The 23436-nt window shown below is 54.7% G+C and overlaps 1 protein-coding gene across 1 annotated transcript in view; it reads left to right on the forward strand.

Moving 5' to 3' along the window:
• Positions 1 to 16998, forward strand: part of LOC122547767 (prostate stem cell antigen-like) — a 93366-nt gene extending 76368 nt beyond the window's left edge. The window contains exons 4-5 of the mRNA XM_087980887.1: positions 14331 to 14465; positions 16169 to 16998. Of these exons, the coding sequence (XP_087837013.1) occupies positions 14331 to 14465; positions 16169 to 16377 (344 nt within the window). The 3' untranslated portion in view covers positions 16378 to 16998. The remainder of the gene's footprint in view (positions 1 to 14330; positions 14466 to 16168) is intronic.
• Positions 16999 to 23436: the final 6438 nt, after the last annotated feature.

The raw sequence follows: 23436 nt of genomic DNA on the forward strand, positions 1-23436 counted from the left end.
CCCTCTCCCCGTCTCTATCTGTTTATATTTCCCTGTCTCCCTCTCCCCATCTCTATCTGTTTATATTTCCCTGTCTCCCTCTCCCCATCTCTATCTGTTTATATTTCCCTGTCTCCCTCTCCCCATCTCTATCTGTTTATATTTCCCTGTCTCCCTCTCCCCATCTCTATCTGTTTATATTTCCCTGTCTCCCTCTCCCCATCTCTATCTGTTTATATTTCCCTGTCTCCCTCTCCCCATCTCTATCTGTTTATATTTCCCTGTCTCCCTCTCCCCATCTCTATCTGTTTATATTTCCCTGTCTCCCTCTCCCCATCTCAATGTGTTTATATCCCCCGGTCTCTCTCTCCCCATCTCTATCTGTTTATATTTCCCTGTCTCCCTCTCCCCATCTCTATCTGTTTATATTTCCCTGTCTCCCTCTCCCTGTCTCTATCTGTTCATATTTCCCTGTCTCCCTCTCCCCGTCTCTATCTGTTTATATTTCCCTGTCTCTCTCTCCCTGTCTCTATCTGTTTATATTTTCCTGTCTCCCTCTCGCCGTCCCTATCTGTTTATATTTCCCTGTCTCCCTCTCCCAGTCTGTATCTGTTTATATTTCCCTGTCTCCCTCTCCCCATCTCTATTTGTTTATATTTCCCTGTCTCCCTCTCCCAGTCTCTATCTGTTTATATTTCCCTGTCTCCCTCTCCCCATCTCTATCTGTTTATATTTCCCTGTCTCCCTCTCCCCATCTCTATCTGTTTATATCCCCCGTCTCCCTCTCCCTGTCTCTATCTGTTTATATTTCCCTGTCTCCCTCTCCCCATCTCTATCTGTTTATATCCCCCGTCTCCCTCTCCCTGTCTCTATCTGTTTATATTTCCCTGCCTCCCTCTCCCTGTCTCTATCTGTTTATATTTCCCTGTCTCCCTCTCCCCATCTCAATCTGTTTATATTTTCCTGTCTCCCTCTCCCCATCTCTATCTGTTTATATTTCCCTGTCTCCCTCTCCCCATCTCTATCTGTTTATATTTCCCTGTCTCCCTCTCCCCATCTCTATCTGTTTATATTTCCCTGTCTGCCTCTCCCCATCTCTATCTGTTTATATTTCCCTGTCTCCCTCTCCCCATCTCAATCTGTTTATATTTCCCTGTCTCCCTCTCCCCATCTCTATCTGTTTATATTTCCCTGTCTGCCTCTCCCCATCTCTATCTGTTTATATTTCCCTGTCTCCCTCTCCCCATCTCTATCTGTTTATATTTCCCTGTCTCCCTCTCCCCATCTCTATCTGTTTATATTTCCCTGTCTCCCTCTCCCCATCTCAATGTGTTTATATCCCCCGGTCTCTCTCTCCCCATCTCTATCTGTTTATATTTCCCTGTCTCTCTCTCCTCATCTCTATCTATTTATATTTCCCTGTCTCCCTCTCCCCATCTCTATCTGTTTATATTTTCCTGTCTCCCTCTCCCTGTCTCTATCTGTTCATATTTCCCTGTCTCCCTCTCCCAGTCTCTATCTGTTTATATTTCCCTGTCTCCCTCTCCCCATCTCTATCTGTTTATATTTCCCTGTCTCCCTCTCCCCATCTCAATGTGTTTATATCCCCCGGTCTCTCTCTCCCCATCTCTATCTGTTTATATTTCACTGTCTCTCTCTCCCCATCTCTATCTGTTTATATTTCCCTGTCTCTCTCTCCCCATCTCTATCTGTTTATATCCCCCTGTCTCCCTCTCCCTGTCTCTATCTGTTTATATTTCCCTGTCTCTCTCTCCCCATCTCTATCTGTTTATATTTCCCTGTCTCCCTCTCCCTGTCTCTATCTGTTCATATTTCCCTGTCTCCCTCTCCCAGTCTCTATCTGTTTATATTTCCCTGTCTCCCTCTCCCCATCTCTATCTGTTTATATTTCCCTGTCTCCCTCTCCCCATCTCTATCTGTTTATATTTCCCTGTCTCCCTCTCCCTGTCTCTATCTGTTCATATTTCCCTGTCTCCCTCTCTCCGTCTCTATCTGTTTATATCCCCCTGTCTCCCTCTCCCTGTCTCTATCTGTTTATATTTCCCTGTCTCTCTCTCCCCATCTCTATCTGTTTATATTTCCCTGTCTCCCTCTCCCTGTCTCTATCTGTTCATATTTCCCTGTCTCCCTCTCCCAGTCTCTATCTGTTTATATTTCCCTGTCTCCCTCTCCCCATCTCTATCTGTTTATATTTCCCTGTCTCCCTCTCCCCATCTCTATCTGTTTATATTTCCCTGTCTCCCTCTCCCCGTCTCTATCTGTTTATATTTCCCTGTCTCCCTCTCCCCATCTCTATCTGTTTATATTTCCCTGTCTCCCTCTCCCCATCTCTATCTGTTTATATTTCCCTGTCTCCCTCTCCCCGTCTCTATCTGTTTATATTTCCCTGTCTCCCTCTCCCCATCTCTATCTGTTTATATTTCCCTGTCTCCCTCTCCCCATCTCTATCTGTTTATATTTCCCTGTCTCCCTCTCCCCATCTCTATCTGTTTATATTTCCCTGTCTCCCTCTCCCCATCTCTATCTGTTTATATTTCCCTGTCTCCCTCTCCCCATCTCAATGTGTTTATATCCCCCGGTCTCTCTCTCCCCATCTCTATCTGTTTATATTTCCCTGTCTCCCTCTCCCCATCTCTATCTGTTTATATTTCCCTGTCTCCCTCTCCCTGTCTCTATCTGTTCATATTTCCCTGTCTCCCTCTCCCCGTCTCTATCTGTTTATATTTCCCTGTCTCTCTCTCCCTGTCTCTATCTGTTTATATTTTCCTGTCTCCCTCTCGCCGTCCCTATCTGTTTATATTTCCCTGTCTCCCTCTCCCAGTCTCTATCTGTTTATATTTCCCTGTCTCCCTCTCCCCATCTCTATTTGTTTATATTTCCCTGTCTCCCTCTCCCAGTCTCTATCTGTTTATATTTCCCTGTCTCCCTCTCCCCATCTCTATCTGTTTATATTTCCCTGTCTCCCTCTCCCCATCTCTATCTGTTTATATCCCCCGTCTCCCTCTCCCTGTCTCTATCTGTTTATATTTCCCTGTCTCCCTCTCCCCATCTCTATCTGTTTATATCCCCCGTCTCCCTCTCCCTGTCTCTATCTGTTTATATTTCCCTGCCTCCCTCTCCCTGTCTCTATCTGTTTATATTTCCCTGTCTCCCTCTCCCCATCTCAATCTGTTTATATTTTCCTGTCTCCCTCTCCCCATCTCTATCTGTTTATATTTCCCTGTCTCCCTCTCCCCATCTCTATCTGTTTATATTTCCCTGTCTCCCTCTCCCCATCTCTATCTGTTTATATTTCCCTGTCTGCCTCTCCCCATCTCTATCTGTTTATATTTCCCTGTCTCCCTCTCCCCATCTCAATCTGTTTATATTTCCCTGTCTCCCTCTCCCCATCTCTATCTGTTTATATTTCCCTGTCTGCCTCTCCCCATCTCTATCTGTTTATATTTCCCTGTCTCCCTCTCCCCATCTCTATCTGTTTATATTTCCCTGTCTCCCTCTCCCCATCTCAATGTGTTTATATCCCCCGGTCTCTCTCTCCCCATCTCTATCTGTTTATATTTCCCTGTCTCTCTCTCCCCATCTCTATCTATTTATATTTCCCTGTCTCCCTCTCCCCATCTCTATCTGTTTATATTTCCCTGTCTCCCTCTCCCTGTCTCTATCTGTTCATATTTCCCTGTCTCCCTCTCCCAGTCTCTATCTGTTTATATTTCCCTGTCTCCCTCTCCCCATCTCTATCTGTTTATATTTCCCTGTCTCCCTCTCCCCATCTCAATGTGTTTATATCCCCCGGTCTCTCTCTCCCCATCTCTATCTGTTTATATTTCCCTGTCTCTCTCTCCCCATCTCTATCTGTTTATATTTCCCTGTCTCTCTCTCCCCATCTCTATCTGTTTATATCCCCCTGTCTCCCTCTCCCTGTCTCTATCTGTTTATATTTCCCTGTCTCTCTCTCCCCATCTCTATCTGTTTATATTTCCCTGTCTCCCTCTCCCTGTCTCTATCTGTTCATATTTCCCTGTCTCCCTCTCCCAGTCTCTATCTGTTTATATTTCCCTGTCTCCCTCTCCCCATCTCTATCTGTTTATATTTCCCTGTCTCCCTCTCCCCATCTCTATCTGTTTATATTTCCCTGTCTCCCTCTCCCTGTCTCTATCTGTTCATATTTCCCTGTCTCCCTCTCTCCGTCTCTATCTGTTTATATCCCCCTGTCTCCCTCTCCCTGTCTCTATCTGTTTATATTTCCCTGTCTCTCTCTCCCCATCTCTATCTGTTTATATTTCCCTGTCTCCCTCTCCCTGTCTCTATCTGTTCATATTTCCCTGTCTCCCTCTCCCAGTCTCTATCTGTTTATATTTCCCTGTCTCCCTCTCCCCATCTCTATCTGTTTATATTTCCCTGTCTCCCTCTCCCCATCTCTATCTGTTTATATTTCCCTGTCTCCCTCTCCCCGTCTCTATCTGTTTATATTTCCCTGTCTCCCTCTCACAGTCTCTATCTGTTTATATTTCCCTGTCTCCCTCTCTCCGTCTCTATCTGTTTATATTTCCCTGTCTCCCTCTCCCCATCTCTATCTGTTTATATTTCCCTGTCTCCCTCTCCCCATCTCTATCTGTTTATATTTCCCTGTCTCCCTCTCCCCGTCTCTATCTGTTTATATTTCCCTGTTTCCCTCTCCCCGTCTCTATCTGTTTATATCCCCCTGTCTCTCTCTCCCCATCTCTATCTGTTTATATCCCCCTGTCTCCCTCTCCCTGTCTCTATCTGTTTATATTTCCCTGTCTCTCTCTCCCCATCTCTATCTGTTTATATTTCCCTGTCTCCCTCTCCCTGTCTCTATCTGTTTATATTTCCCTGTCTCCCTCTCCCCATCTCTATCTGTTTATATTTCCCTGTCTCCCTCTCCCCATCTCTATCTGTTTATATTTCCCTGTCTCCCTCTCCCTGTCTCTATCTGTTCATATTTCCCTGTCTCCCTCTCTCCGTCTCTATCTGTTTATATCCCCCTGTCTCTATCTGTTTATATTTCCCTGTCTCTCTCTCCCCATCTCTATCTGTTTATATTTCCCTGTCTCCCTCTCCCTGTCTCTATCTGTTCATATTTCCCTGTCTCCCTCTCCCAGTCTCTATCTGTTTATATTTCCCTGTCTCCCTCTCCCCATCTCTATCTGTTTATATTTCCCTGTCTCCCTCTCCCCATCTCTATCTGTTTATATTTCCCTGTCTCCCTCTCCCCGTCTCTATCTGTTTATATTTCCCTGTCTCCCTCTCACAGTCTCTATCTGTTTATATTTCCCTGTCTCCCTCTCTCCGTCTGTATCTGTTTATATTTCCCTGTCTCCCTCTCCCCATCTCTATCTGTTTATATTTCCCTGTCTTCCTCTCCCTGTCTCTATCTGTTCATATTTCCCTGTCTCCCTCTCTCCGTCTCTATCTGTTTATATTTCCCTGTCTCCCTCTCCCCGTCTCTATCTGTTTATATTTCCCTGTCTCCCTCTCCCCGTCTCTATCTGTTTATATTTCCCTGTCTCCCTCTCCCTGTCTCTATCTGTTTATATTTCCCTGTTTCCCTCTCCCCGTCTCTATCTGTTTATATTTCCCTGTCTCCCTCTCCCCGTCTCTATCTGTTTATATTTCCCTGTTTCCCTCTCCCCGTCTCTATCTGTTTATATCCCCCTGTCTCCCTCTCCCCGTCTCTATCTGTTTATATTTCCCTGTCTCCCTCTCCCCGTCTCTATCTGTTTATATTTCCCTGTTTCCCTCTCCCCGTCTCTATCTGTTTATATCCCCCTGTCTCCCTCTCCCTGTCTCTATCTGTTTATATTTCCCTGTTTCCCTCTCCCCGTCTCTATCTGTTTATATCCCCCTGTCTCCCTCTCCCTGTCTCTGTCTGTTTATATTTCCCTGTCTCCCTCTCCCCGTCTCTATCTGTTTATATTTCCCTGTCTCCCTCTCCCCGTCTCTGTCTGTTTATGTTTCCCTGTCTCCCTCTCCCTGTCTCTATCTGTTTATATCCCCCTGTCTCCCTCTCCCTGTCTCTGTCTGTTTATATTTCCCTGTCTCCCTCTCCCTGTCTCTGTCTGTTTATATTTCCCTGTCTCCCTTTCCCCGTCTCTATCTGTTTATATTTCCCCATCACCCTCTCCCCATCTCTGTTTATATTTCCCTGTCTCCCTCTCCCCATCTCTGTTTATATTTCCCTGTCTCCCTCTCCCCGTCTCTATCTGTTTATATTTCCCTGTCTCCCTCTCCCCGTCTCTATCTGTTTATATTTCCCTGTCTCCCTCTCCCCGTCTCTATCTGTTTATATTTCCCTGTCTCCCTCTCCCCGTCTCTATCTGTTTATATTTCCCTGTTTCCCTCTCCCCGTCTCTATCTGTTTATATTTCCCTGTTTCCCTCTCCCCGTCTCTATCTGTTTATATCCCCCTGTCTCCCTCTCCCCGTCTCTATCTGTTTATATTTCCCTGTCTCCCTCTCCCCGTCTCTATCTGTTTATATTTCCCTGTCTCCCTCTCCCCGTCTCTATCTGTTTATATTTCCCTGTCTCCCTCTCCCCATCTCTATCTGTTTATATTTCCCCGTCTCCCTCTCCCAGTCTCTATCTGTTTACATTTCCCTGTCTCCCTCTCCCCGTCTCTATCTGTTTATATTTCCCTGTCTCCCTCTCCCTGTCTCTATCTGTTTATATTTCCCTGTCTCCCTCTCCCCATCTCTATCTGTGTATATTTCCCTGTCTCCCTCTCCCCGTCTCTATCTGTTTATATTTCCCTGTCTCCCTCTGTCCGTCTCTATCTGTTTATATTTTCCTGTCTCCCTCTCCCTGTCTCTATCTGTTTATATTTCCCTGTCTCTCTCTCCCCATCTCTATCTGTTTATATTTCCCTGTCTCACTCTCCCTGTCTCTATCTGTTTATATTTCCCTGTCTCCCTCTCCCCGTCTCTATCAGTTTATATCCCCCTGTCTCCCTCTCCCCGTCTCTATCTGTTTATATTTCCCTGTCTCACTCTCCCTGTCTCTATCTGTTTATATTTCCCTGTCTCCCTCTCCCCGTCTCTATCAGTTTATATCCCCCTGTCTCCCTCTCCCCATCTCTATCTGTTTATATTTCCCTGTCTCCCTCTCCCCATCTCTATCTGTTTATATTTCCCTATCTCCCTCTCCCCGTCTCTATCAGTTTATATCCCCCTGTCTCCCTCTCCCCATCTCTATCTGTTTATATTTCCCTGTCTCCCTCTCCCCATCTCTATCTGTTTATATTTCCCTGTCTCCCTCTCCCCGTCTCTATCAGTTTATATCCCCCTGTCTCCCTCTCCCCGTCTCTATCTGTGTATATTTCCCTGTCTCCCTCTCCCCGTCTCTGTCTGTTTATATTTCCCTGTCTCCCTCTCCCCGTCTCTATCTGTTTATATCCCCCTGTCTCCCTCTCCCCGTCTCTATCTGTTTATATTTCCCCGTCTCCCTCTCCCCGTCTCTATCTGTTTATATCCCCCTGTCTCCCTCTCCCCGTCGCTATCTGTTTATATTTCCCTGTCTCCCTCTCCCCGTCTCTATCTGTTTATATCCCCCTGTCTCCCTCTCCCCGTCTCTATCTGTTTATATCCCCCTGTCTCCCTCTCCCCGTCTCTGTCTGTTTATATTTCCCTGTCTCCCTCTCCCCGTCTCTATCTGTTTATATCCCCCTGTCTCCCTCTCCCCGTCTCTATCTGTTTATATTTCCCCGTCTCCCTCTCCCCATCTCTATCTGTTTATATCCCCCTGTGTCTCCCTCTCTCCGTCTCTATCTGTTTATATTTCCCTGTCTCCCTCTCCCTGTCTCTATCTGTTTATAATTCCCTGTCTCCCTCTCCCCATCTCAATCTGTTTATATCCCCCGGTCTCTCTCTCCCCGTCTCTATCTGTTTACAACCCCCTGTCTCCCTTCACAGTCTCTATCTGTTTATATTTCCCTGTCTCCCTCTCGCCGTCTCTATCTGTTTATATTTCCCTGTCTCCCTCTCTCCGTATCTATATGTTTATATCCCCCTGTCTCACTCTTCCCGTCTCTACATGTTTATATTTCCCTGTCTCCTTCTCCCCGTCTCTATGTGTTTCTACCCACCAATCTTCATCTCTGTCTCTCTCTATCCCTGTGCGCTTTTGTCTTCCTTTCTCTCTTCCTCCTATTCTCTGTATAATACTGTCTTCCTTCCTTCATCCGTCCAGCCCTCTATCTTTCTCTCAGTCTCTCACACTCTCTGGACAGCTCGGACCATCAAACATTCACCTCACAGTCTTTGTCTTTACATTCTGTGTCACTACCATCGTACCCCAGCATGTCTCTTTCTTTGTCCCTTTACCTTTATCCCTGAGTCTCTTTCTCTCTCATTGTCTCTCTGTCTGTCGATCCCACTGTTGTCTGTCTATCTGAGTATCTATCTCTGTGTGTGTGTGAGTGTCTGTGTGTGTGAGTATGTCTCTCTCTCTCTGTCCGTCTCAATGTGTATCTGTCTCCATCTGAGGGTCTGTGTGCGTGTGTGTATATATCTGTGTGTTTGTGCACGCACGTGTGCGTGTTTATATATATATGTCTGTGTGTGTGTGTGTGTGTGTGTGTGTGTGTATATGTCTCCCTCTGTCTGTGGGTGTGCGCGTGCGTATATATATCTGTGTGTGTGTGTGTGTGTATATGTCACCCTCTGTGTGTGTGTGCGTGCGCGCGTGTGTATATATATCTGTGTGTGTGTGTGTCTCTTTCTGTCTGTCTGTCCCTGTCTCTGTCCCACTCCCTATTTTGCTCACTATCCAGGTATCTATCTCCCTTTATCCCTTTATCAGTCTCTCTATCCACCTCCCTGTTTCTCCTTCTCTCGATCTGTGATTCTCTCTATAATCCTAACGTTAATATAATTGGATAATCTCTCCCGTATTTCTCAAGGCCAGCTCTGTATGGAAGGGGTGCCAATCTCAGCAGTGGCCTGGGGTGATTGGAGGGGGTGGGATCTGAGGTTGTTCGGATAGGCAGCTGATTGGTGTAGGAGGTGGGAGACAGGAATAAATCTGTTTGATGAGCTGAGCACTCCGCAAGTCAATAACGTTCATGTCGTGAGGGTTACTTGGGGTGTAGGTTTGCTCGCTGAGCTGTAGGTTTGATATCCAGATGTTTCATTACCTGGCTAGGTAACATCATCAGTGGGGACCTCCAAGTGAAGCGAAGCTGTTGTCTCCTGCTTTCTGGATGGGGTCCTGGATGGGGTTCCTGGGGTTTGTGGTGATGTCATTTCCTGGTCGTTTTCGGAGGGGTTGATAGATGGCATCTAGATCTATGTGTTTGTTTATGGCGTTGTGGTTGGAGTGCCAGGCCTCTAGGGATTCTCTGGCATGTCTTTGCTTAGCCTGTCCCAGGATAGATGTGTTGTCCCAGAGGAAATGGTGGGTTTTTTCATCCATGTGTAGGGCTACGAAGGAGAGAGGGTCGTGTCTTTTTGTGGCTAGCTGGTGTTCGTGTATCCTGGTTGCTAACTTTCTTCCTGTTTGTCCTAGTGTTTGTGGCAGGGTTACTGTTAACCAGAAACTGGACCCACCACATAAACACAGCTAGTCCAAGGGCAGGTCAGAGGCGGGGAATCCTGCAGCGAGTAACTCCCCTCCTGACTCCCCCCAAAGCCTGTCCCACCATCGACAAGGCCCAAGGCAGGAGGGTGAGGGAATACTCCCCACTTGCCCCTGGATGGGGGCAGCTCCAACAACACTCGAGAAGCTCGACACCTTCCAGGGACAAAGCAGCCCCGCACCCACAAACATCCTCTCCCTCCCCCCACCGATGCTCAGTAACAGCAGTGTGTACCATCCCCTCCCTCCCCCACCGACGCTCAGTAACAGCAGTGTGTACCGTCCCCTCCCTCCCCTCCACCGACGCTCAGTAACAGCAGTGTGTACCATCCCCTCCCTCCCCCCACCGACGCTCAGTAACAGCAGTGTGTACCATCACCTCCCTCCCCCCACCGACGCTCAGTAACAGCAGTGTGTACCATCACCTCCCTCCCCCCACCGACGCTCAGTAACAGCAGTGTGTACCATCCCCTCCCTCCCCCCACCGACGCTCAGTAACAGCAGTGTGTACCATCCCCTCCCTCCCCCCACCGACGCTCAGTAACAGCAGTGTGTACCATCCCCTCCCTCCCCCCCACCGACGCTCAGTAACAGCAATGTGTACCATCCCCTCCCTCCCCCCACCGACGCTCAGTAACAGCAGTGTGTACCATCCCCTCCCTCCCCCCCACCGACGCTCAGTAACAGCAGTGTGTACCATCCCCTCCCTCCCCCCACTGACACTCAGTAACAGCAGTGTGTACCATCCCCTCCCTCCCCCCACGACACTCAGTAACAGCAGTGTGTACCATCCCCTCCCTTCCCCCACCGACGCTCAGTAACAGCAGTGTGTACCATCACCTCCCTCCCCCCACCGACAATCAGTAACAGCAGTGTGTACCATCCCCTCCCTCCCCCCACCGACACTCAGTAACAGCAGTGTGTACCATCCCCTCCCTCCCCCCACCGACGCTCAGTAACAGCAGTGTGTACCATCCCCTCCCTCCACCGACACTCAGTAACAGCAGTGTGTACCATCCCCTCCCTGCCCCCACCGACGCTCAGTAACAGCAGTGTGTACCATCCCCTCCCTCCACCGACGCTCAGTAACAGCAGTGTGTACCATCCCCTCCCTCCCCCCACCGACGCTCAGTAACAGCAGTGTGTACCATCCCCTCCCTCCCCCCACCGACGCTCAGTAACAGCAGTGTTACCATCCCCTCCCTCCCCCCACCGACGCTCAGTAACAGCAGTGTGTACCATCCCCTCCCTCCCCCCACCGACGCTCAGTAACAGCAGTGTGTACCATCCTCTCCCTCCCCCACCGACGCTCAGTAACAGCAGTGTGTACCATCCCCTCCCTCCCCCCACCGACGCTCAGTAACAGCAGTGTGTACCATCCTCTCCCTCCCCCACCGACGCTCAGTAACAGCAGTGTGTACCATCCCCTCCCTCCCCCCACCGACACTCAGTAACAGCAGTGTGTACCATCCCCTCCCTCCCCCCACCGACGCTCAGTAACAGCAGTGTGTACCATCCCCTCCCTCCACCAACGCTCAGTAACAGCAGTGTGTACCATCCCCTCCCTCCCCCCACCGACGCTCAGTAACAGCAGTGTTACCATCCCCTCCCTCCCCCCACCGACGCTCAGTAACAGCAGTGTGTACCATCCCCTCCCTCCCCCCACCGACGCTCAGTAACAGCAGTGTGTACCATCCCCTCCCTCCCCCCACCGACACTCAGTAACAGCAGTGTGTACCATCCCCTCCCTCCCCCCACCGACGCTCAGTAACAGCAGTGTGTACCATCCCCTCCCTCCCCCACCGACACTCAGTAACAGCAGTGTGTACCATCCCCTCCCCCCCCGACCCTCAGTAACAGCAGTGTGTACCATCCCCTCCCTGCCCCCCACCGACGCTCAGTAACAGCAGTGTGTACCATCCCCTCCCCCCCCCGACCCTCAGTAACAGCAGTGTGTACCATCCCCTCCCTGCCCCCCACCGACGCTCAGTAACAGCAGTGTGTACCATCCCCTCCCTCTCCCACCGACGCTCAGTAACAGCAGTGTGTACCATCCCCTCCCTCCCACCACCGACACTCAGTAACAGCAGTGTGTACTATCCCCTCCCTCCCCCCCACCAACGCTCAGTAACAGCAGTGTGTACCATCCCCTCCCTGCCCCCCACCGACGCTCAGTAACAGCAGTGTGTACCATCCCCTCCCTCCCCCCACCGACGCTCAGTAACAGCAGTGTGTACCATCCCCTCCCTCCCCCCACCGACGCTCAGTAACAGCAGTGTGTACCATCCCCTCCCTCCCCCCACCGACGCTCAGTAACAACAGTGTGTACCATCCCCTCCCTCCCCCCCCACCGACACTCAGTAACAGCAGTGTGTACCATCCCCTCCCCCCCCCCGACCCTCAGTAACAGCAGTGTGTACCATCCCCTCCCTGCCCCCCACCGACGCTCAGTAACAGCAGTGTGTACCATCCCCTCCCTCCCCCCCACCGACGCTCAGTAACAGCAGTGTGTACCATCCCCTCCCTTCCCCCCCACCGACGCTCAGTAACAGCAGTGTGTACCATCCCCTCCCTCCCCCACCGACGCTCAGTAACAGCAGTGTATACCATCCCCTCCCTCCCCCCACCGACGCTCAGTAACAGCAGTGTGTACCATCCCCTCCCTCCCCCACCGACACTCAGTAACAGCAGTGTGTACCATCCCCTCCCTCTCCCACCGACGCTCAGTAACAGCAGTGTGTACCATCCCCTCCCTCCCCCACCGACGCTCAGTAAGAGCAGTGTGTACCATCCCCTCTCTCCCCCACCGACGCTCAGTAACAGCAGTGTGTACCATCCCCTCCCTCCCCCCACCGACGCTCAGTAACAGCAGTGTGTACCATCCCCTCCCTCCCCCCACCGACACTCAGTAACAGCAGTGTGTACCATCCCCTCCCTCTCCCACCGACGCTCAGTAACAGCAGTGTGTACCATCCCCTCCCTCCCCCCACCGACGCTCAGTAACAGCAGTGTGTACCATCCCCTCCCTCCCCCCACTGACGCTCAGTAACAGCAGTGTGTACCATCCCCTCCCTCCCCCCACTGACGCTCAGTAACAGCAGTGTGTACCATCCCCTCCCTCCCCCACCGACGCTCAGTAACAGCAGTGTGTACCATCCCCTCCCTCCCCCACCGACGCTCAGTAACAGCAGTGTGTACCATCCCCTCCCTCCCCCACCGACGCTCAGTAGCAGCAGTGTGTCCCATCCCCTCCCTCTCCCCACCGACGCTCAGTAACAGCAGTGTGTACCATCCCCTCCCTCCCCCCCACCGACACTCAGTAACAGCAGTATGTACCATCCCCTCCCTCCCCCCACCGACGCTCAGTAACAGCAGTGTGTACCATCCCCTCCCCCCCCCACCGACCCTCAGTAACAGCAGTGTGTACCATCCCCTCCCTCCCCCCACCGACACTCAGTAACAGCAGTGTGTACCATCCCCTCCCTCCCCCCACCGACGCTCAGTAACAGCAGTGTGTACCATCCCCTCCCTCCCCACCGACGCTCAGTAACAGCAGTGTGTACCATCCCCTCCCTCCCCCCACCGACGCTCAGTAACAGCAGTGTGTACCATCCCCTCCCTCCCCACTGACGCTCAGTAACAGCAGTGTGTACCATCCCCTCCCTCCCCCCACCGACGCTCAGTAACAGCAGTGTGTACCATCCCCTCCCTCCCCCCACCGACGCTCAGTAACAGCAGTGTGTACCATCCCCTCCCTCCCCCACCGACGCTCAGTAACAGCAGTGTATACCATCCCCTCCCTCCCCCACCGACGCTCAGTAACAGCAGTGTGTACCATCCCCTCCCTCCCCCACCGACGCTCAGTAACAGCAGTGTGTACCATCCCCTCCCTCCCCCCACCGACGCTCAGTAACAGCAGTGTGTACCATCCCCTCCCTCCCCCCACACCGACACTCAGTAACAGCAGTGTGTACCATCCCCTCCCTCCCCCCACCGATGCTCAGTAACAGCAGTGTGTACCATCCCCTCCCTCCCCCCCACCGACACTCAGTAACAGCAGTGTGTACCATCCCCTCCCTCCCCCCCACCGACGCTCAGTAACAGCAGTGTGTACCATCCCCTCCCTCCCCCCCACCGACACTCAGTAACAGCAGTGTGTACCATCCCCTCCCTCCCCCCACCGACCCTCAGTAACAGCAGTGTGTACCATCTACAAGACCCACTGCAGAAACTCACCAAAGACCCTCAGGCAGCACCTTCCAAACCCATGGCCACTTCCATCTAGAAGGACAAGGGGCAGCAGGTACATGGGGACACCACCCCCCTGCAATTTCCCCTCCACTTACCGTCCCGACTTGGAAATATATCTCCCGTTCCTTCCTGGGTCAGAATCCTGGGATTCCCTCCCTCAGGGACATTGTAGGGCTACCCACAGCACATGGACTGCAGCGGGTCAAGGAGGCAGCTCACCCCCACCTTCTCAAGGGGGGTCTGTCAGGGACATGGGGCGATAAATACTGGGCTCAGCCAGTGACCCCCATGTCCCAGGAGTGAATGAAAATACAGCAAAATAACAGTGAGTTCCTGAGAGGGTAGTTAGAGACTCGGGAGAGGGACCTCCAATCACAACAGCTGCCAAGAGCTGGTAGATTTCGGGAGAGACGGAATGTGAAAGAGAGGAGAGTCCTTGGGAGATGTTGGAATGATCGAATTTTATTTTTATTTCTCTCTGTTTCCAGTCAGCCAGGAAAGCAGTCAGACGTGTGTCGGTTGTTTGGAAATGCTGAACGATTTTAAGTGCACCAAGAAAGGGCAGATACGCTGTCAGGGGACACAGACCAAGTGTGGAAGACTTCAACATTTCCTCGCGGGCAGTAGGTCACCGCTTCTGTCTCTCAACAACAATCGGCTGCATTTATCTAGCACCCATTTACGAGGCTGCGTAACCCTGAGGCTCCTCACAAGGGAGGGGCCTTTCGGAAGGGAATTCTGGCAACAGTGAAGCGCCCTGGGGCGTTGGAGGGGTTGGAATTGGAGGAGCACAGAGATCTCTGAGGGACGTAGGGGCTGGAGGGGGTTACAGAGTGAGGGAGGGGGTGTAGGGGCTGGAGGGGGTTACAGAGACAGGGAGGGGTGTAGGGGCTGGAGGGGGTTACAGAGATAGGGAGGGGGTGTAGTGGCTGGAGGGGGTTACAGAGTGAGGGAGTGGGTGTAGGGGCTGGAGGGGGTTACAGAAATAGGGAGGGGGTGTAGGGGCTGGAGGGGGTTACAAAGATAGGGAGGGGTGTAGGGGCTGGAGGAGGTTACAGAGATAGGGAGGAGGTGTAGGGGCTGGAGGGGGTTACAGAGATAGGGAGGGGTGTAGGGGCTGGATGGGGGTTACAGGGATAGGGAGGGGGGTGTAGGGGCTGGAGGGGGTTACAGAGATAGGGAGGGGGGTGTAGGGGCTGGAGGGGGTTACAGGGATAGGGAGGGGTGTAGGGGCTGAAGGGGGTTACAGGGATAGGGAGGGGTGTAGGGGCTGGAGGGGGTTACAGGGATATGGAGGGGGTGTAGGGGCTGGAGGGGGTTACAGGGATGGGGTGTGTTTCATACATGGAGTGAATGAGGACAGCTTGAGGGCTCCCAGATCCATAAATCTGTCATTGGTCAGGAATGGAGCAGTTTCTTCATTGTCACAGTGGGTCACATCGCATCGCTCTGATGCAAATCATCTTGAATTTAAATCTGATTTCAATCCAAGCTGACCCTCTGACAGTGCCCACTCCCTCAGCACTGACCCTCTGACAGTGCCCACTCCCTCAGCACTGACCCTCCGACAGTGCCCACTCCCTCAGCACTGACCCTCCGACAGTGCCCACTCCCTCAGCACTGACCCTCCGACAGTGCCCACTCCCTCAGCACTGACCCTCCGACAGTGCGGCACTCCCTCAGCACTGACCCTCCGACAGTGCGGCACTCCCTCAGCACTGACCCTCCGACAGTGCGGTACTCCCTCAGCACTGACCCTCCGACAGTGCGGCACTCCCTCAGCACTGACCCTCCGACAGTGCGACACTCCCTCAGCACTGACCCTCCGACAGTGCGGCACTCCCTCAGCACTGACCCTCCGACAGTGCGGCACTCCCTCAGCACTGACCCTCCGACAGTGCGGCGCTCCCTCAGCACTGACCCTCCGACAGTGCGGCACTCCCTCAGCACTGACCCTCCGACAGTGCGGCTCTCCCTCAGCACTGACCCTCCGACAGTGCAGGAATCTTTCTTTAACTATTTAGCTTTGTTCCATTCCTGAGGGACATATTCCCTCCCCCCACATTGAGCCGAGAGTGATGTGTTTTTGGAAATTGCAGTGTCATGAATTGACTAACCAATCAGCAGTGCTGGATAAATTGTTGCACCCTGTCTAAAATTGGTTTTCTTGTGTTTGTGTCCTGATGAGTGTGAACTGAAATATTTGCACTTGCTCCCCCGTGATTATTTGTTTGCAATTCTGTCTCGTCATCGTGCGTGGACGAGCTGGTGGGTCTGAGGGTGAGAAACTATTCCACTTATCTCGATCTGTTTGTCCCTCCTCCAGCCGGTCGCAATTTAACAATCGATTTCCAAGGATGTCTGTCTGACTCGATTTGTCACCTGAATTCCACGCGGATGATCTTCGGAATGGAACTGCAGAAAAGCTTTGAGTGTTGTGATGACCGACTGTGCAATGGGAGTGCCAGAACAGAGATGGGTGCTCTCTGCCCTCTCCTGCTGAGCTTGTATCTGCTCCTTATCAGTCTGAACTGACCCTCTGTGATGTTCTGATGGTGTACGTCGCTCTGTTTACCTGTAAATACCTCCCTTTATTTATCGGAATCTCCTCCTGTATTTATTGCGAATTCCTGTCGCCTCTGATCATCTTGTTGGGAAGGGGGATCTGGGGAAATGAGTGGAAGGCTCTGCCCTGGACTGGGACTGAGTGGAGCCCATCAGCAATACACTTGATCAATGTTTTATCGCTTTTGTTTCTGACAGATGTCTGCCTGTGCTGTGGCTCCGAACCCCAGGGCTCCCCTCCCTGTCCCCTCTCCACACACCCCCCCCCCCCCCCCCCCTCCCCTCAGACAGTCCACTCCACACTCTCGGACGGTCCCCTCCAGACCCTAACCCCACTCCCTACACTGAACCGCAACTCCCCCACACTCCTCGGACAGCGCACTCCAAACCGAGACCACAGCAGGAGGCCATTCAGGGACCTACTCCTGCTGCTATCCTCTTGTTTTGATGTTAAAAAAAGAGGCCATTGGAAAAGTTAATGCTTTTGTTTATTAATGTGGCTGTTGTTTTTATATTGCAATCTGTTCCATGATTGTGTACATTGTAAATATACAGGATATTAATGTCTATTAAAAATACTGCTCTCTCACACACACGTTTTGTTCCCAAAATGGAGGGTCTTGTTCACAGAAGAAATACTTTCACAGTGAGACCTTCTCATTGTAGCAATGTTGGCACCAACCATTACTGGCCCCAATAAGAGACACTCGAACCACTACCTCTCGACATCCCATCACTGAATCCCCCACTATCACCATCCTGGGGGTTACCATGGACCAGAAACCCAACTGGACCCACCACATAAACACAGCGGCTTCAAGAGCAGGTCAGAGGCTGGGATTCCTGCAGCGAGTAACTCCCCTCCTGACCCTCCACCAACAAGACCCAAGGCAGGAGGGTGAGGGAATACTCCCCACTTGCCACTGGATGGGGGCAGCTCCAACAACACTCGAGAAGCTCGACACTATCCAGGGACAAAGCAGCCCCACACCCACAAACATCCCCTCCCTCCCCCCCACCGACACTCAGTAACAGCAGTGTGTACCATCCCCTCCCTCCCCCCCACCGACGCTCAGTAACAGCAGTGTGTACCATCCCCTCCCTCCCCCACCGACGCTCAGTAACAGCAGTGTGTACCATCCCCTCCCTCCCCCCACCGACGCTCAGTAACAGCAGTGTGTACCATCCCCTCCCTCCCCCCCACCGACGCTCAGTAACAGCAGTGTGTACCATCACCTCCCTCCCCCCACCGACGCTCAGTAACAGCAGTGTGTACCATCCCCTCCCTCCCCCCACCGACGCTCAGTAACAGCAGTGTGTACCATCCCCTCCCTCCCCCAGTGACCCTCAGTAACAGCAGTGTGTACCATCCCCTCCCTCCCCCCACCGACGCTCAGTAACATCAGTGTGTACCATCCCCTCCCTCCCCCCACCGACGCTCAGTAACAGCAGTGTGTACCATCCCCTCCCTCCCCCCACCGACGCTCAGTAACAGCAGTGTGTACCATCCCCTCCCTCCCCCCACCGACGCTCAGTAACAGCAGTGTGTACCATCCCCTCCCTCCCCCCACCGACGCTCAGTAACAGCAGTGTGTACCATCCCCTCCCTCCCCCCACCGACGCTCAGTAACAGCAGTGTGTACCATCCCCTCCCTCCCCCCACCGACCCTCAGTAACAGCAGTGTGTACCATCCCCTCCCTCCCCCCACCGACCCTCAGTAACAGCAGTGTGTACCATCCCCTCCCTCCCCCCCACCGACGCTCAGTAACAGCAGTGTGTACCATCCCCTCCCTCCCTCCACCGACCCTCAGTAACAGCAGTGTGTACCATCCCCTCCCTCCCCCCACCGACGCTCAGTAACAGCAGTGTGTACCATCCCCTCCCTCCCCCCACCGACGCTCAGTAACAGCAGTGTGTACCATCCCCTCCCTCCCCCCACCGACCCTCAGTAACAGCAGTGTGTACCATCCCCTCCCTCCCCCCACCGACGCTCAGTAACAGCAGTGTGTACCATCCCCTCCCTCCCCCACCGACACTCAGTAACAGCAGTGTGTACCATCCCCTCCCTCCCCCCACCGACGCTCAGTAACAGCAGTGTGTACCATCCCCTCCCTCTCCCCCACCGACGCTCAGTAACAGCAGTGTGTACCATCCCCTCCCTCCCCCCACCGACGCTCAGTAACAGCAGTGTGTACCATCCCCTCCCTCCCCCCACCGACGCTCAGTAACAGCAGTGTGTACCATCCCCTCCCTCCCCCCACCGACACTCAGTAACAGCAGTGTGTACCATCCCCTCCCTCCCCCCACCGACGCTCAGTAACAGCAGTGTGTACCATCCCCTCCCTCCCCCCCACCGACACTCAGTAACAGCAGTGTGTACCATCCCCTCCCTCCCCCCACCGACCCTCAGTAACAGCAGTGTGTACCATCCCCTCCCTCCCCCCACCGACCCTCAGTAACAGCAGTGTGTACCATCCCCTCCCTCCCCCCCACCGACACTCAGTAACAGCAGTGTGTACCATCCCCTCCCTCCCCCACCGACCCTCAGTAACAGCAGTGTGTACCAGCTACAAGACCCACTGCAGAAACTCACCAAAGACCCTCAGGCAGCACCTTCCAAACCCACGGCCACTTCCATCTCGAAGGACAAGGGGCAGCAGGTACATGGGGACACCACCCCCTGCAAGTTCCCCTCCGAGCCCCTCACCATCCCGACTTGGAAATATATTGCCGCTGTCAGTGATAACCTGGATGTGAGAGGCTCTGCCCAGTATCCTGATCCACCAACAGAATCTGGATTCACACAGATTAGCCCTGGGAATAGCAGGAGGGATCAAAGTGGACCATCTGGCCAAGTGTAACCGGCTGGAGGAGGACGGGCTGAATGGCCTCCTGTTCCTGTGTAACAGGCTCGAGGAGGGGCTGAATGGATCCTGTTCCTTGTAACAGGCTGGAGGAGGGGGGGCTGAATGGCCTCCTGTTCCTGTGTACCAGACTGGGGGGGGGGGGGCCTGAATGGCCTCCTGTTCCTGTGTAACATGCTGGAGGGGGGGAGCTGAATGGCCTCCTGTTCCTGTGTAACAGGCTGGAGGAGGGGAAAGTTTAATTGCCCCAGTGAGTGAGCGGTCAGAACCCCAGGCTTGCTCTATGTGTCACCTTTTCCATTCTCTCTCAGTCGTCCACAATTGTACGCCGGGCGTCGGACAGTACGTCAGTCTAATACTCATTGTTAGAAAACCTGAGGAATGTGAGACAGGAGCACAACATCAGCCCCACACTGGCTTTCCCCAACACCTCGGGCCTTCCAGGAAACTTGCATCATTTGTTCCAAACGTGAACTCAGCCAGGATTTCCTCCACAGTGTCTGCTGTGTGACCACAACTAAAAATAACCAAACTCTCTCTTAGCGGAGTCACATACTCTGACCCTACACCCCCTCCCCTATCACCGTCACCACCCCCTCCGGCCCCTACACCCCCTCCCCCGTCACCGTCACCACCCCCTCCGGCCCTCCCCCCCCCCCTCCCTCCCCCATCACCGTCACCACCCCCTCGGGCCCCTACACCCCCGCCCCCATCACCGTCACCACCCCCTCCGGCCCTCCCCCCCCCCCCCCCCTCCCTCCCCCATCACCGTCACCACCCCCTCGGGCCCCTACACCCCCGCCCCCATCACCGTCACCACCCCCTCCGGCCCTCCCCCCCCCCCCCTCCCTCCCCCATCACCGTCACCACCCCCTCCGGCCCCTACACCCCCTCCCCCATCACCGTCACCACCCCCTCCGGCCCTCCCCCCCCCCCCTCCCTCCCCCATCACCGTCACCACCCCCTCCGGCCCCTCCCCCCCCCCCCCCCTCCCTCCCTCATCACCGTCACCACCCCCTCGGGCCCCTACACCCCCGCCCCCATCACCGTCACCACCCCCTCCGGCCCTCCCCCCCCCCCCCCTCCCTCCCCCATCACCGTCACCACCCCCTCCGGCCCCTACACCCCCTCCCCCATCACCGTCACCACCCCCTCCGGCCCTCCCCCCCCCCCCTCCCGCCCCCATCACCGTCACCACCCCCTCCGGCCCTCCCCCCCCCCCCCCCCCTCCCTCCCCCATCACCGTCACCACCCCCTCGGGCCCCTACACGCCCGCCCCCATCACCGTCACCACCCCCTCCGGCCCCTACACCCCCTCCCCATCACCGTCACCACCCCCTCCGGCCCTCCCCCCCCCCCTCCCTCCCCCATCACCGTCACCACCCCCTCCGGCCCCTACACCCCCTCCCCCATCACCGTCACCACCCCCTCCGGCCCTCCCCCCCCCCTCCCTCCCCCATCACCGTCACCACCCCCTCCGGCCCCTACACCCCCTCCCCCATCACCGTCACCACCCCCTCCGGCCCTCCCCCCCCCCGCCCCCATCACCGTCACCACCTCCTACACCCCTCCCTATCTCTGTAACCCCCTCCAGCCCCTACACCCCCTCCCTATCTCTGTAACCCCCTCCAGCCCCTACACCCCCTCCCTATCTCTGTAACCTCCTCCAGCCCCTACACCCCCTCCCTATCTCTGTAACCCCCTCCAGCCCCTACACCCCCTCCCTATCTCTGTAACCTCCTCCAGCCCCTACACCCCCTCCCTATCTCTGTAACCCCCTCCAGCCCCTACACCCCCTCCCTATCTCTGTAACCCCCTCCAGCCCCTACACCCCTCCCTATCTCTGTAACCCCCTCCAGCCCCTACACCCCCTCCCTATCTCTGTAACCCCCATCCAGCCCCTACACCCCCTCCCTATCCCTGTAACCTCCTCCAGCCCCTACACCCCCTCCCTATCTCTGTAACCCCATCCAGTCCCTACACCCCCTCCCTATCTCTGTAACCTCCTCCAGCCCCTACACCCCCTCCCTTTCTCTGTAACCCCCTCCAGCCTCTACACCTCCTCCCTATCTCCCTCCATCCCCTACACCCCCTCCCTATCTCCGTAACCCCCTCCAGTCCCTCCCTATCTCTGTAACCTCCTCCAGCCCCTACACACCCTCCCTATATCTGTAACCCCCTCCAGACCCTACACCCCCTCCCTATCTCCGTAACCCCCTCCAGCCCCTCCCTATCTCCGTATCCCCCTCCAGCCATTATCCCCCTCCCTATCTCCGTAACCCCTCTCCAGTCCCTATACCCCTCCCTATCTCTGTAACCCCCTCCAGCCCCTACATCCCCTCCCTATCTCCGCAACCCCTTCCAGCCCCTCCCTATCTCTGTATCCCCTCCAGCTCCTAAACCCCCTCCCTATCTGTTACCCCCTCCAGCTATTACCCTCCTCCCTATCTCTGTAACCCCCTCCAGCCCCTACATCCCCTCCCTATCTCCGCAACGACCTCCAGCCCCTCCCTATCTCTGTATCCCCTGCAGCTCCTAAACCCCCTCCCTATCTCTGTAACCCCCTCCAGCCCCTACACCCCCTCCCTATCTCTGTAACCCCCTCCAGCCCCTACCCCCCTCCCTACCTCCGCAACCCCCACCCCCCTCCCTACCTCCGCAACCCCCTCCAGCCCCTACACCCCCTCCCTATCTCTGTAACCCCCTCCAGCTCCTACACCCCTCCCTATCTCTGTAACCCCATCGAGCCCCTACACCCCCTCCCTATCTCTGTAACCCCCATCCAGCCCCTACACCCCCTCCCTATCTCTGTAACCCCCTCCAGCCCCTACCCCCCTTCCTACCTCCGCAACCCCCTCCAGCCCCTACACCCCCTCCCTATCTCTGTAACCCCCTCCAGCCCCGACACCCCCTCCCTATCTCTGTAACCCCCTCCAGCCCCTACACCCCCTCCCTATCTCTGTAACCCCCTCCAGCCCCTACACCTCTCCCTATCTCTGTAACCCCCATCCAGCCCCTACACCCCCTCCCTATCTCTGTAACCCCCTCCACCCCCCCATCTCTGTAACCACCATCCAGACCCTCCACCCCCTCCCTATCTCTGTAACCCCCATCCAGCCACTACACCCCCTCCCTATCTCTGTAACCCCCTCCAGCCCCTACCCCCCTCCCTACCTCCGCAACCCCCTCCAGCCCTTACACCCCCTTCCTATCTCTTCACCCCATCCAGCCCCTACACCCCCTCCCAATCTCTGTAACCACCTCCAGCCCCTACACCCTCTCCCTATCTCTGTAACCCCCATCCAGCCCCTACACCCCCTCCCTATCTCTGTAACCCCCTCCAGCCCCTACACCCTCTCCCTATCTCTGTAACCCCCTCCAGACCCTACACACCCTCCCTATCTCTGTAACCCCCTCCACCTCCCCATCTCTGTAACCCCCTCCAGCCCCTACCTATCTCTGTAACCCCCTCCAGCCCCTACCCCCCTCCCTATCTCCGCAACCCCCTCCAGCCCCTCCCTATCTCTGTATCCCCTCCAGCTCCTACACCCCCTCCTTATCTCTGTTACCCCCTCCAGCCATTACCCACCTCCCTATCTCTGTAACCCCCTCCCTATCTCTGTAACTCCATCCAGCCCCTAAACCCCCTCCCAATCTCTGTAACCCCCTCCAGCCCCTAAACCCCCTCCCTATCTCTGTAACCCCCATCCAGCCCCTACACCCCCTCCCTATCTCTGTAACCCCCTCCAGCCCCTATCTCCGTAACCCCCTCCAGCCCCTACACCCCTCCCGATCTCTGTAACCCCCTCCAGCCCCTATACCCCCTCCCGATCTCTGTAATCCTATCCAGCCCCTACACCCCTCCCTATCTCTGTAACCTCTTCCAGCCCCTACACCCTCTCCCTTTCTCTGTAAGCCCCTCCAGCCTCTACACCTCCTCCCTATCTCCCTCCATCCCCTACACACCCTCCCTATCTCCGTAACCCTCTCCAGTCCCTCCCTATCTCTGTAACCTCCTGCAGCCCCTACACTCCCTCCCTATATCTGTAACCACCGCCAGCCCCTACACCCCCTCCCTATCTCCGTAACCCCATCCAACCCCTCCCTATCTCCGTATCCCCCTGCAGCCATTAAACCCTCCCTCTCTCCGCAACCCCCTCCAGC

This window comes from Chiloscyllium plagiosum, unplaced genomic scaffold (assembly GCF_037043375.1).
Source record: "Chiloscyllium plagiosum isolate Xiang-an unplaced genomic scaffold, Cpla_swu_hap1 HiC_scaffold_38, whole genome shotgun sequence".
NCBI classification, from domain to species: Eukaryota; Metazoa; Chordata; class Chondrichthyes; order Orectolobiformes; family Hemiscylliidae; genus Chiloscyllium; species Chiloscyllium plagiosum.